The following is a 15546-nucleotide window of genomic DNA, read 5'->3' as shown; positions in this document are numbered from 1 at the left end:
TTTAATCCAAAGTTTCTGTTCAGGCACCTCTGGACTCTTCCCAAAGGAGCATCCCTGATTGGCTACCTCCCATCCTCCATTCCCAGGCTCGGGCTGAACCTCCCCTCCTCCCTGTTCTCCGAAGCCTCAATGGGAAAATCCTGGAAATCTCATCTGAGAGGCTGGTTTCAACCTGTTCACCTCCCTCACCCCCCTCTCCACACACATCAGAAGCCTACCTATTTCCTAATTCACACCGGGAAGGTTCACGGGCCAGGCGTCTCTCTTTTGCTTTAGTTTCTCTGTGGTCATCATATTGCCCAATGTCAGGTATCCTGAACTTTGACATTTGGCCCACCTTTCTCTGAACAGATCTGCACGGAGGCCACACCCAAAGATGTAGTCACCTTAAAACACAAGTCTGCACTTACTGACATGCTTCCTACCCAAAGCTGGAGTCTACTTTCTCTCTCCCAAGCTGCTCTCAGTGACACAGTTCTAACTACTGGAATGACATAAAATCGACATCATGTGACTTACAAAGCAAGGCTATAAAAAGCCACATCGCTCCAGCCAGCCTGTCTCTCCCAGGACTCTGCCCGAGAAGCCCTGAGCAAGCTTGTAAGACACGTAGGCACCCAGGGGCCACATGCGAGATATGGCCGACAGACGCGGGGATCCGAGGAACCTAGCAGTTGGAGTCTTCTAGCACCGCCCCTCCCCCACTAGAGAGCTGGGGTTCTGGGTGACCCTACCCTCAAGCATCAATCCTCCAGTCCCGCTTACATGGGAGCAGACCTCAGAAGCGAACAGCTCTCAGCACTCACTGTCTCCCTCCCGGTGTCCAGTCCTCTGTGTTTTCTGGCTAGCACAGTTCTTTCTATATCCATTATGAAACCCTTTCCCTGCTTTTTTCCCCACCTGAGTCTCTCGACACCGGAATTATTCTCCCTGAGGCCTCCCAGGAACCCAGCACACCCAGTTCCCACAGCCTTCTCAACTCAGGCCTGGAACACAGTGGCTCTCCCTATGCATCACCTATGTCCTATGCATCAGCCAAGTGACATTTTATAATCCAAATTCCTGACCCTCACTCACAAGAACCTTCATTTATACTCAAAAGGATCACCTTAAACCCCAGGCACAAGCCATTTCTACGTCTTGCCAAACACTCTGCTTGCGCTCAGGGTCTTCCTTACAAACTCCTTTTCCTCCCTTCTCTCCACTGTACTTGGTCTCTGTCAGCTCAAGTGGTTCAAAGACCACAGAGCGGCTTCAACACACCACTTCTTAGGCTTTTGGCTAATGCCCAAAACGGAGGTGGTGGCAGACCAGGAGCCCGGCACAAGCCGTGGTTTCTGGTTCACAGATTGTTGTTGCTCTGTCCTTATGTGGTGGATGGACAGAGATCAATACTAAGAGCCTATATTTTTAGGGGGACTTGGTTGTTTAAAAAAAAAAAAAGCTAGCCAAGGTAGTGTGTAATCCCACCTGAAAGGTAGAGACAGGAGGATCACTGGAGCTCACTGGCAGTCAGCCTAGCCAAGATGGAGAGGTTCACCTATCTCTCCAAGATGGAGAGAGACCCTATCTCTAAAAGCAAGGAAGACTCAGCACCTGAAAAACAACATAGGAACCTGACTTCTAGCCTCCACGTGCATGTGCATACAGACATAAGCAGAGAGATGGAGACAGAGACAGACAGACTGACAGGGTGGGGGCGGGGGGTGCATCAACCCTAGCCATGAGTTCAGCCTTCATGACCAAATCGCCTCCCAAGGTCCTCATCTCCAGTACCACATACCCTGCCTGGAGCACGAAACCCTCCAGTGCACTCCAGCCTTCTGGAGTTCCAATGCCACCGTCTACTTTGGGTCCTCTGTGGACCCAGCCCAGAGTTGCCGGCTTCCTCCCTGGTAAAGTAATACAGCTTTCACGTCATCTGCTCCCTGTGAGGGTCAGTCCATACGACTCTGAGCCTGCAGGTGGTCATGCTATAGAAAGGCCATGACGTTGGATCTGCATTGGGATCACTAGGTTCAAGTACTCCAGCGTCACCTAACGTTCAACTTCAGTGTCAGTTGCACCTGTAGCTAGGTAGGGCAGCAGCAATGTCAGACAGGTGAACTGACCTGCCCAGTGCCTCAGAACCAGAAGTCACATGAAACCTGGAACCCAGATGTGACGTCGTACCCAACATTCTTTGCCTTCAACGTTTCCAATTAGCTGAGTCGAGAGGACAGACGGACATACAGGCTCTCACTTCTTAGTGCACCTTCCACACTCCACAGTAGCTCTGCTACTGCCCTCCGAGGGAAAAGGGACACTGAGTAAGTCCCAGATGATGCTCACTTGGACAACGGCATGTCAGCCAGACATCACAGGTCAGAAGCCCAGATCTGTCTGTGCCAAGTACTGTGCTGTGGAGAAGTTATCCTGTAAAGTGGAGTCACCCCAGCACCTGCTTGGACGCATTTATAATGAAGGCTGGCACACAGCAAACACTCCGGAAATGCTGTCATACTACTAAAAGGACTCCAGAAAATGCCGGCAACTGGGAGGCAGGGCTGACACCCTGTTCCTCTGGATTCCAGCTTTGTTTTAATTAGCTGTGAGAAAAACGTCTCCAAAAAAGGGAGTTGTGCCCTGCCCAGCAATCATACACTAAGCTGCTCTTAGACCCAGTGTTATTTTCTTAGAAACGAAGGTCTGATTAGGGTAATTTCTAGCAGAGTAGATCTTGGGAAGATGTGGCCACTGTAACTATGGCCCACAGACAACTGAAAATGGCAGGAGGGCTGAGAGACTCAGAAAGCAACATGCAGAACATTTCAGGATGACTGGTGCTCCTGTGGGCATCCCACTGGGGTTCTGACGCAGGCGGCTGCTCGGCGTGGGTTCATTTCCCACAGTTTCGGGAGCTCAGGGACAACCATGCCCTGAAAACAGTAAATGGAAAATTTCAGCTCTGGCGTGGTCACCAGAGTGCTATGTCCCTCACAATAACATTCAAAGAAGCCATTCTAACATGCACTGAGGGGTCTGGAGCTCAGTGGGCAGAGCATTAGCGCAGCACACAGGAGGCTGTGGATGTGATCTCCAGCACTGCATAAATCAAGGTCAGGAGCACACACGCCTGTAACCCTAGTGCTTAAAAAGGGCGGCAGAAGGAACAGACACTTGCTCAAGGTGCTTCTGGGCAACATTCAGATCCAGGACAGCCTGGGAGGTAAACAAATGAGGCCACCCGTGCTTCTTTGGCTCTGGAGGCATTAGGGACACTGACAGACCTGACTGACTAAAGAAATGACAAGCCACTAACAACCTCTGCCCGACACAAGCTTAAACATCGCTATCCACTTTATATAGACAAGGCATTTACACAGATACACTGCAGAAGGAAAGAACCAGTCTCTGTTCTATTTACAAAACACGCTTCTGTGGTTTATATAAAGCTAGAAGCATATTTGAACATATATTCTTGTCTCTAGGCAGAGCCAGTTTCTCTCCCTTATCCTTAGCTTTTTCTGTCTACTCCAGTCTGACTCCATTCATGCTGACGTCTTCCAACCAGCACTGTGTGATGAGGCCCGTGCTTCCAGTCAGCCTCCTAGAAACGCCCATACTGAGTGTGGAGCAACATCGCAAGAAGGCTGCATAAACCACGCTCCATCCTTTTCCTGGCTGTTGAGGGAGCCACAGCCTCCATGTGGGAGCCCATCCACACTGGCTGAGAAAGAATGCAGCAGGGATCACGTGATCCAGTGAGTTTCCAGTCTTTATACATGCAATTGTTAAAACTGAATTTGCATTTTTCTCCAACAAGTGTCTTCATGAGTTAAGATATGCAAATGAATGGCTGAGACCACTGTTTTTAGTACTGATTACCAAAGCCTTTAAAGTCTTAAGACAGACAAACTCCAAGAAAGAAGTATCAAAGGTCACTCAGAGACATCACAGTATGCCCAAAATGTCACTTAAAAGTATTTACTCTTAATACTATATTTTGCTAGTTGACATTTAAAAGTGCAACATAGGGGCTGGAGAGAGAGATCACTCAGTGGTTGAAATACTGACTGCTCTTCCAGAGGTCCTGAGTTCAATTCCCAGCAACCACATGGTGGCTCACAGCCATCTGTAATGGGATCCGATGCCCTCTTCTGGTGTGTCTAAAGACAGTTACAGTGTACTCGTATACATAAATAAATCTTTTTTTTTAAAGTACAACATAGCCTAAGTGGTAAGAAAAACATGAACTGAACTGGCTAAGAGTAAGTAAGAAAAGTAAGAAAAATAAAGGGCTAAGAATTAGGGAAGGAAGATGGTTTTGTGGGGATGGAGGGATGTGTAATGTGTAAAGTGCTTAGGGCCACAGAGCACACCACGTGTAAGGGAAGGGGAAGATAATGGGAGGCATGAGCTTTATTAAGAAGAGTGAGTAGCTTAAAAAAAAATCTCAAAAGGAACCACAAATAGCCAAAAAACCATCCACACCTCCTAGGAAATAGAAATTTGAAACATAAAACTGATATTTTTCAACCATATGTCTTATTTTTTTTTAAGTCAGGAAATCAACATAGAAGAAAAAACAATTAAGGAAGTAAAAAGTCAAGCTATAGAACAGGAAAATATACTTACAAACCATGACAATAGAGGATCAGTATCTACAATATATAAAGAACTCTTCAAGTCAACAACAACAAAAACAAAGGGCTTCAAAAGACCCTTCTCTGATAAACAATATGCAAAGATGCCAACCATTCCTCACCATCAGAAATGCAAATCAAAGCCACAACCAAGCATTCCTGTCATCCTTTAGGATGACCACTTATCACAGGAATCACAAGAAACAGGCAAGTGTGGGTGACGATGTGGAAAAATGGCAGCCCTGAGCACTTCTGGTGGGGACACATTTTAGAAAACAATACACAGGTTTTTCCAAAATGTAAAAGGTTGGCTAGAGACATTGTTAATGAATGTCACATATATCTGAGGAGATGGCAGTATTTAAAGGAGATATGTTTGCTGTGGTACTAGTCCCAGAAGCAAGAGGAAGAAGAAGGCCAGGCAAATAACACAGAAGATGTAGAACACACACACAGAATGTCTCCAGTCCCCAGATGACAATCATACCACACATCACACTGTGGATGAACCCTAAGGGCACGGACACAGCACCAAATGAAATAAGCCAAGCACAACAGAGCAATAGGTTTAAATTTAACACCTGGCAATCCTCCTGCCTCAGCTTCCCAGGGTGCTGAGATCACAGGAGTGACTACCATGTTGAGCTAAGTTCTAAATACTTTTTACAAGAAAAATGGCAACAAATTTTTCTAGTAACAATGATTAAAAGTTCTAATGTTCGCGTTAGCATCCTCCCTATGCTCTAGGAAACCCATGATAAACTGTTTCTCTTACAGCATTATCTGTAATGACAAAAACAGAATCCGACCTCCAAACAGCAGAGGTCCCGTCATGGTCACCTGATACCAGGGAAACCAGGCTCATCTCTTGGGCTTCTTACTCATTAATGCAAGAATTGAAAAGAGGTCTCTTACTGAATGGAGTTCCAAAGAAAACCCAAGGAAGACAAGCTGTAAGTCTCAGCAGTGCAAGTGGAGGAACACACGCAAAGGAAGAGAGAAAGTCATGATGTTTCCATTAAGCCATCATGGAGGTCAGCCACGTAACAGAGGAGCCACATGACGGGGAAGGGACCATTAGAGAAGAAAAGAACCAAGGTAACATAGTGTGTGGTGTGTGTGTATGTATATATAGTGTGTGTGTGTGTGTGTGTGTGCATATGTGTATATAGTGTATATATGTGTGTATATATATGTGTGTGTGTGCATATGTGTATATAGTGTACATATATGTGTATGCATGCATATATGTATATAGTATATATGTGTGTGTATATGTGTGTGCATATGTGTATATATAGTGTACATGTGTGTATATACATGCATATATGTATATAGTATATATGTGTGTGTATATGTGTGTGCATATGTGTATATATATAGTGTACATATGTGTATATATGCATATATGTATATAGTGTATATATGTACATATTTGTATATGTGTGTGTATATATATATATATATATATATACATGCACATACAAATATATATTTTTTTTATTTCATTCTGTGCTGGGACAGGTAGACAGCCCCACAGGAACAAGGATGGCACCAGGGGCAGCAGCAGAGAAGCAAAGGTTGGGGAGGGAAAGGCAATCGTCTCATCAGGCGGTAATTACTCTTCCTGAACCTGCCGCTGTGGCACAGCTTAAGGTGAAACCACCTCTGTGAGAAGGGGGTCCCTTGGCCATAGATGCCAGACTGGATTAACTCTGAAAGGAGGAGACTGGATTAAACCTAAGGGAGGATTCCAGTCCTTCCTGAAACACTACAACAGTGAAGCCACGAAATCATCATCTTTGTCTGTGGTAAATTGCTTATTATCTTACAGCATCCAAAGCAAACTGTAAACACAGTATGACTCTGACAAACATTATTCAAGGTGTTCCATAGTAATTAAAGAAAAAACAGCAGACTACACGGTGTATGTTGCTGCACATCTATGGTTACAGCTTTCAAGAGGACCATGAGGGTAAGCCTGTCTAGAGCTAAAGGTGAGAGACTGGGAAAGGCACGGAGGAGTGGAGAAGTGGGGAGGGAGGGGGAGGGAAAGAGGGGAAGGGGGAGGAAGGGAAGTAGAGGATTCTGATTCTACAGAAAGAAAAAGGGATATGCTCACAGCATTTCCACTCAATTTCTACCTGGGCAGGTTAACTGTAGGACTCGTTTGGAAATAAAATCTGGCAAGCATAGTAAAGTCTGACAGCAAACCAAAAAAAAAAAAAACCCAAAATGAAACAATGGAGGAGGAGATGTGTCTTTCACAGCATGTCTTACATCTCGTGAAATTAGCTGCAGGCAGTGAACACACAAATCAAGGAGGAAAAAGAGAAAGCAAGAGTGCAGAGCCTGACAACAGCCTGCAAGTCAGAGAGGGAAAACCTGTTGGACAAGAGATGGTGTTAGGAACTGGGCAGCAAGTGGGCAGACAGACAGAGGGGTAGAGGTGTTCGTTCTCTCTCTCTCTCTCTCTCTCTCTCTCTCTCCCCCCCCCAACTCTGTCCCTCGCTCTCCTCCCCCATCCCCTCTTCCTCCTCCTCTTTTGTTTTTTTGGAAACAGGCTTTCTCTGTAGCCCAGGCTGTCCTAGAACTAACTCTGTAGCCCAGGCTCACCTCAAACTCAAGAGTTGTCCCCCCTTCCCCTCCAGTGCCACCACCGCCTAGCTGAGGGTCTCACTTCACACCTCCGATTAAAATAAACTCCAGATGGATGGAAGACTTAGATGTAAAAAGATAAAAGCATGAAATGTGAAGTCGGAGTGAAGAAGACATTTCTAGGAATGATTCATAAGCTAGATGTTATAAATGAAAAGGATAATTGGTTAGTATTCCTGCTTGGAAAGAAAGAAAAACCACCATAAAGTCAATGAAGAAATCTCGACCTAAGGAAAACAAACGTCCGCCCTCACATCAGCCCCTCGGTCAAGGACAGAAGGCTGAGCTTTACAGATAAAATTCACACGACACAACGATTACGGCTGAACGTTTTGCTGAAAATGAAATGTAAATTTGAAACATGCAGAAAGAGTGGATACACTTTCCTATCAGAAAAGGACATCGGCCCGTGTGGTGCTCACAGCTGAGGCTGAGGCCAAGGGCTTACAACACACATGAGGCCAATATGGGCTACTTGGTGAGAGCTTGTCTCCAAATAAAGAGAGGGGGAGGATGGAGAAGAGGGTTGGGGTGACGAGGAGCGGAGAGGGAGAGGAGAATTGTTTCTTTTGTAAGATAGGTAAAGCTGAGCTTGTACAGGAATGCTGTGACCACGTGGTGTAGGGAGCAGACATTAACACATGCTGGCGGAATAATTGGCTCCATTTCCACAAGCAGGATTTGGCACAATCAAAAGTGAACAGTCACACTCCTCTAAGAATTCTTCCTACAGTCATGATGCACACACATTCAAAAAAAAAGGTGCTTAGTGGGCAACAGCTAGCACTGCAAGAGTCGTGCAAAGGCAGTGACGCACGACTTTGATCCTAGCATTTAAGAAGCAGACAAAGGTAGATAGATGTCTGTGAGTTCAAGGCCAGCCTGGTCTACAAAACGAGCTCCAAGACAGCCAGGGCAGCACAGAGAAACCTTGTCTCAAACAAAACAAAACAAACAGCACCCAAGTAAAAAGCAAGACAGCATGACCAATGCATACAACCCCAACACTGGAGAGAGAGACAGGCAATTCCAGGAGCTCACCAGCCTGGCTAAAATGGCAAGCGTCAGCTTCAGAGAGAGGCTGCATCTAAAGCATAAGGTGGAGAGAAAGAAAAGTGCCTGCCTTGCTCTGGCTGTGGAACATGCACACACACATAGAGCAATGAAGTTGCTGGAACATGCTGTTACCTGGGTTCTGAGATCCAGTTCACCCAACAGCCCCATCAAAAGAAACAAAGGAAACTTTGCTCTGGATATATACAGGCAGGCAAAACACCCATACACAAAAAATTATAAAATGGGGCTGGAGAGATGGCTCAGTGGTTAAGAGCACTGATTGCTCTTCCAGAGGTCCTGAGTTCAAATCCCAGCACCCACATGGTGGCTCACAACCATCTGTAATTCTGTAAGGGGATCCGATGCCCTCTTCTGTTGTGTCTGAAGACGACTACAGTGTAGTCATATATAATAAGTAAATAAATATTTTTTAAAAAACTTTAAAAATAATAAAATTACAGATTTCATATATATGTATATACATATGTATGAAGGAATTGTTGCTACGTTGTGAAGGCTGAGGTTTTCTTTTGAGTGGCAGTTCTAGAGAATAAGTCGACAGCCTTGACAAGTTAGAAAGATTCACCTGGTCTGAGCTAGTCTAACTTGCCTTTTTACTCTTTCAAAGTGACCTTGAGCTCACTTTGTAGCCCAGGCCAACCTGGAACTTGAGATCCTCCTGCCTCAAGCTACTGAGGGGCTGGTATGCCAGACTGGGACCACCAAGCCTGGTTTAAATATAGAGTTTATTTTTAAAGGACTAGTTATAAAACAGGATGCTGTTGCACTGTGAACCTGAGATGGTTACGCTAGTTACTAAAATAACCTGTTTCCTGTTGTGGTGTGATTCAGCCTTAGCACATACCTTAATACACATATATAATATATAATATAACATATATATGTATATATACGTATATATATGTGTATATATATGTATATATGTGTGTGTGTATATATATATATATATATATATATATATATATATATACTGTCACTCTCTTCAGACACACCAGAAGAGGGCATCAGATCCCATTACAGATGGTTGTGAGCCACCATGTGGTTGCTGGGCATTGAACTCAGGACCTTTGGAAGAGCAGTGAGTGCTCTTAACCACTGAGCTATCTCCCCGGCCCAGTACACATCTTTAATCCCAAAAATGAAGGTAAAGTTAGTTTGTAGAAGAAAGCACCCAGGTTTGAAAGTGATGTCTAATTGAATGGCAGACAAAGTAACAAATCGGAAAAAGATTTGACAGAATAGGATCTGCCCAAATCTCAGGAGAAGGAGAGAAAAGAGAGGCTGCTTAAGAGAGCACAGCAGAGAGGGACGAGGAGAGAGGGCAGTTTTACCAGGACAGTGGTATAGAGACAGATTGCGGGGGGGGGGGGGGGGGGGGGGAGAACAAGCTAGACACAGGTGAAGAAAGAACGAGAGAGAATGAAAAGGGCCAGAAGATCAGATCAGATTGCCAGAGTCAGTATGAGGCCAGGCAGAGTTATTTAATCAGAGGCCAAAAGGGAAGACAGATTAAATCAGCCATCGTGGAGAGGAGTTTGAGTCAGAACAGCTGAGTTGAATCAGACGTCAGAGTTCAGAAAGAATTAGGAAGGGTGAGTTTATTCAGCAGTAATTTTCAAAGGCTTGAAAGCATTCTAGGCCTAGATAAGATTGTATGGAGACCAGAAGCTTCCAGGACTAGGCCTAGGTTATCGACTGAGGTAGTGAGCCTCCGAGACAATTGCACAGGCGAGTAAAAGATACTTTACAGACGCTCAACGCTCCAGCTTTATGACTTGCCCATTTAAAAGGGTAGACACACAATCACACTATGAATTGTCAGAATGGTGTTAAAAGTGGTTTTATTTCCTTTCTCTTCATCCACATTTCCAATTCTTCTAAAATAAACAACTATTTTAGTACCAGAAAGTACTTTTAGATTGGAATATTCTTTTTCTCCCCGATTATCACTAACATCTTAAGTACCCCCAATTCAACAGGCATGGTGACCTACACCTATGACCCCAGAACACAGACTGCAAGTTCTAGGCCAGCCTGGGCTACAGAGCAAAACCCTGTCTAAATCAATCAAACAATCAATAAATCCTTTGATTTCTTTGTTTAATTAAAAAAACGTAAAAACTATGGTCTCTGCACAACTGGTACCCAGCCAATTTAAATAATGTTTGAGAGAGTCTCAAAAGAGATTTTTATAAGAGTCAACAATTAAAACAGTAAATTAACCTCAAGAGGGTAGAAAATGAGGTTAGCCTGCTAGGAAGGGCTCCATGGCACATCCCCATGGACTGGGCCTTCTCTGTTCTGCTCTGAACTGGGGGTGTCTAATGTGTTTTTATTACACACATAGATTATTCCATTTTAAGAGCCTGCTAAGAGAACACAGCTACTTTTACTGCTGGCTTTTCCCCCTGAGGACCAGGCAGGTTGCCACCAAAAACAAAAGCAGGAAGTGGAGGATAACTAAGATATCCATACCATGATGAAACGGGCAGTACTGAACAGATGAACAGAGAGGTTCCTAACGTGGGCAGGCCACTCCCAGGGTCTGGGGAGCACACCTTTTAGGATGTCCATCTTTCTCTGCTTTACACCTGCTTCCCTTTTAAATAAAGGGCATCCCAGATCTGTCCTAACTCTAAGGCTAAAGGGTCAAATATTAACAACACATCACTCTATTGTTCTTTGCCTACCCACTCGTTCTCTCCCAGGTTTGTGGCCCTGGCAGCCTTTCCTCTTTCCCCTTAAAACATTACTCTGTTTAAGCTAACAACATGCTGAGCGTGTGGGCAACTGCTGCTGACATACTACAATTCTTAATGGCATAAGGGAGTCCTTGCTTATAAATATGTATTCAGCCCTTAAAAGGAGGCAGGAGGGCTTTGTCTTCACACAGGCACGCTCCAGCTAGCAAGTGGCAGCATAGGAAACATTACACACATCGAGTTTCCTGTGCCCTCCCTGAAAAATGCCTTTCGGAGCTTTGCAGTTGAAGGTTGAGAGCCAGTACAACAGAAGGGCTGGATGGGACCCAGCGTCTAAACACAAAGTAGAAAAATAAAACAGTAAAATCTGGGCACAGATTACAAAGTATCAAAGAACCCAACACTGTTTTTAAGCTTAGAGGTCTGCTAAGAAAATCAGTAGCAAAAGGTAGATTAGCGGCACCAACAAACAAGAAAATTTAAGACCTTTTCAATGGAGTTCATGTAAGACAAGAAGGAGGACATTTATCGGCACAGCTAAACTTCTGTGATGTTATAAGGGACAAGGGTTAAGAAAACTCCAAGCATACAAAATATAAATCCAGACAGTTTCTGATATAGATTGAAATATTTCTGCAGATAGACAGACAGACAGACAGACAGACAGGACAACAACAAGCCCTCACAATTAAGGACACAACCAGTTTGCTGCACTCTATCCCAGCCAACACAGTATACCAGGTTTAAAATTGCACGTGTCACTGCCACCCAACAGGAAGCCTGGAGTCCCTCCCAGATGCACTTCATGCTGAAGCCCTTGCTCTACCAATCCAAAGGCCCATTACAGGTAAACTCACCTGTCCTGCCAGCACAGTCTGATCCCAGAAAAAAAGCAGAGGTCAGCAGCTGGCAGAAGCTCCACAAGCACTTTCAGCTTAGGCACTAACAAGCTTTGTGGGGTCCCTCCCTGTTCCCTGGGGGACTGGCTGACTAGAGACAGGTAGGCCACCTGTCACAAAGGTACTAGGAAATCTAGCAAGAATAAGGCAGTAGGCTTCCCTGAGGACCCAGCCTCCCAACCCTTCCGTGCTCTTCAAGGAGGCGACAGGGTGCACAGCTGACAGCTACAGTAGCAGCCTGCAAAGACTCACTTTACAAGTCCTAGAATAAGGAACTTAAAAAAAAAACAAGTCCCATAAAACCACACAGAGCACATCAGCCTGCTGGAATGCTACAGAGGCACCAAGGGCTGAGACAGCTGCTGGGCTAAAACATACAGTTCATTAAAACAATCACACAGACACGGAAACCAAACAGCCCTTCAGCACACTTGAAAGTAGCAGACTTTACTAAAACCATCAGTATATTAAACATGGCAAAAAAAAAAAAAAACAACAACAAAAAACAAAAAACAAAACAAAAAAAACAAAACAACAAAAAAAAAAAAACAGATTCATAGGCAAGCACACATAGAGCGCACTAACATATGCACCCTGACACAGTCTGCAGGCAAGGTCAAATGGAATATACAGGCGTCCCAGGTTTCCCAACTTTCCCAGTACAAACTTTCTAACTCACTGACATACAAAGAACAAGTTACCTAGTTAACTCAGGCTCAAAGAGGCAACACGGGTTGCAACCCCAAAAACCAAAAGTCTAGACAGCGTGTGTGCATTTGTATAGGTACATGAGTAGCAGGAAACTCATGGAGTGATCGTGAAATTATCGCGGGGTGGGGGGGGGGAAGAGAAAGGAGGGATTACTACGTTAAAAAAAAAACCTACCTTACAAATTAATCATAGGTAAAAGACACACAATACTTGTGAAATACAGTTTTATTTACATTTTCAAAGACTCATCCTTGATACTCATACCAGGGGCAAACACCAGGAATGATTCCTAAAACCACTTCCAAAACACTTGGCGTTTTCTTTAGCACTCCTATACCCTTTTCAGGAGTGCCCAACCAGGCCAGTTTCACAGCAGAGCTCTCCAATGTAGGCAATATTTCCATTAAAAATCATAATCTGCTTCTGGCCACATCTCCGTTGATTCTATTCCGGGCAATTTCACTTGACTAGCTATCTTAGGAAGTAAAAGGAACACCTTGGTGCGGGAAACCAAAGGTTCCCTACTGTGCGATTCACCTGGCTGGTAACTAAGACTCAGGTCGTGAAAGCTCCCTTCCCCCAACCAAACCCACAGACTGCACTCTACAGTTTGGGGACTCCTCTTATGGCAAATATCTACATCCAAACACTGTGGCTCACGGGCTCAAAGGCCACCAACAATCCCAACTGGCGAGCAGGAAGTCTTCACAAGTCTTGGTCCCATCAAAACGCCATCACTTCCAGGATCTGCTGGTGACACCAAAGCCAGCGCGGTGGCCCTCCCTGCGCGCATCCTAGCACCTCCGTGGCCTCTCGCCACCCTTCTCCTCCCCGCACACTCGCACGCGACCGCGCACAGTCGCTCGGGCACGCCGGAGCACACTCACTCTCCCGCTCCCGCGGCGCGGGCCCTCCTCCCGCTCCGCGCTGGTAAGAGACTCCCCGGCTCCGCCACGAAGCGGACCGGGTTGGGGTCTCCCAGGCGCGGCTCCGGGGCTCCGCTCGGCAGCCAGGAGCCAGCAGCCGCCTACCTTGCTCGCCACGGTCCATGTCTGAGCCACCTCGCTCCCGGCGCTCCGCCCGCCGCGCTCCTCCGCGCCGCTCCGCGCTCCGCCCGCGGCCGCCCGCGCAGTCCCCACCCCGGGCGTCGGCGCCGCCCTCCCGGGAGCCGGTCCCGGGCGTCACCGACCACCTGACCGCGACCTGTGCGCTCCGCCACGTCGGCTCGGGCGGCGGCGCTGGGCAGGGGTGCGGAAGGTCGGCAAAGACCAGGGGAGGAGCTGGCAGGGAAGGGGACCCCGAGGCTGCGCAGGCAGCCGCGAGCCCGTGGCGTTTGCTCTTCCACCTTAAGTTTGCAACCGGGAAAGTTTCCTCCCAGGATTCTGATTTAGCGACTGCCCCTTTCTCCACCCACTGTGCACCTGCTTGAACGGAAAACGCTGTTTGCAAGGAGGAACAAGTCATTGGGGTGGCTTAAATCAGTGTTTTTGAGCCACAGGCAATCATATTTGGCTCAAAATAAACTCTTACTCTTCTTGAAGTGTTGTTTATGTGTAGATGTCGTAAAACTATATATCTAGAGTACTCTCTCTCTCTCTCTCTCTCTCTCTCTCTCTCTCTGTGTGTGTGTGTGTGTGTGTGTGTTCAATATGATGGTAAATTTGGCTTAGAAGGAAACTCTGTTATACAAAAAAGAACTTGAACTCCATGTGTCTGGGAGTGCAGCTAAGTAGTAAATGTGTAGGCCTAGCCTGTGCAAAGATGCTACTTTTGAGACCAGCATGGACTACATAACCAGATGCAAGACCCTGTCTCAAATAAAGAAAAAATTAAATTTAAATATTAAAGAAACACCCCTTATCCCTTATCTCTTGAAGAGTTTACATACTCGTTCACATGTGTAAATTTTCTCATCTTCCTTCCTGTTCAGGAACTCCGTGTTGTACAACTGAAACACTGCCCCAGCAAATCCCCATAGCTCCCCAGGCATGAGCAAAATTTGCTAGCTGGGCCTCAAAGAAACTATTTAGGGAAGAAGGAGAAGGAGGGTGGGGGGAGCACAAGTTCGGGGATAGCCTGGGCTACATGGTGCTACCAGTAGGGGAAGGGAGGGAGGGAGGGAGGGAGGGAGGGAGGGAGAGAGAGAGGGAGGTGGGGGAGAGAGACCACTCGTTTCTCCTTTGCCTTTATACGTACAGGAGCAATGGAAATAGTGCAAATATGAGGAGGAAAGCCAAGAATGGCTGACACAGACAAAAAAGCAGAATCTGGTCACACAGACCTGCCTTTTACTGGAGAAGAATTATGCCAGCTTTTTAAAGCAGCTATAATTTGAACTCCTGTCACGTGGCTCATATGCAGCCCCGATACAGGGATATTTTGTGTTGGTGCACAGCTACAGTCTCAGTGCTTGGGAGGCGGCTGTCACATTTGGATACAAAGTTAGAAGCGGGACACTGCTGTGTTCCCGCCTTGATGATAATGGACTGAACCTCTGAACCTGTAAGCCAGCCCCAATTAAATGTTGTCCTTATAAGAGTTCTCAGTCACATTGTCTCCTCACAGCAAGGAAAACCTCAGGACACTAGGCTGGCCTCATAATCTTCTGTTAGCAGCCTCACAAGTAGCTGGGACTACAGACATGAACCACAGCATCCAGTTAGGTAGGTACTTCTACAAGCTAAACCATTAGTTAATTTACAAGAAGCGGTAGATTATTTTCCCAAAACACTGACTAAAACAAGCACAAGTGTTGAAGAGAAGAGGAAAGAAGGTATAGATAGATGTCTGGCTCACTTGTATAGGGTAACTTTAGCCTGCAGAAGACACTAGGCTTATTTTCTGGACCCTGTCACTAAACAAATAAAAGAAGGA

The 15546-nt window shown here is 45.9% G+C and overlaps 1 protein-coding gene across 7 annotated transcripts in view; it reads right to left on the bottom strand.

The window, feature by feature from the left end:
* Positions 1 to 13842, bottom strand: part of Tpd52 (tumor protein D52) — a gene marked incomplete at its 5' end in the record, with an annotated part of 81286 nt that extends 67444 nt beyond the window's left edge. For 6 of the 7 annotated variants that reach the window (NM_001429762.1, NM_001401807.2, NM_001429764.1 and 3 more), the window contains 1 exon segment: positions 13704 to 13842. In NM_001429762.1, coding sequence (NP_001416691.1) covers positions 13704 to 13722 — 19 coding nt within the window. 7 annotated transcript variants of the gene reach the window in all.
* Between the last annotated feature and the right edge of the window lie 1704 nt (positions 13843 to 15546).

Source organism: Rattus norvegicus, chromosome 2 (genome assembly GCF_021556685.1).
Source record: "Rattus norvegicus strain SHRSP/BbbUtx chromosome 2, alternate assembly SHRSP_T2T, whole genome shotgun sequence".
Taxonomy (NCBI): Eukaryota; Metazoa; Chordata; class Mammalia; order Rodentia; family Muridae; genus Rattus; species Rattus norvegicus.
Note: the sequence above shows the minus strand (reverse complement) of the source record. Positions and strands in the feature narration are given on the sequence as shown.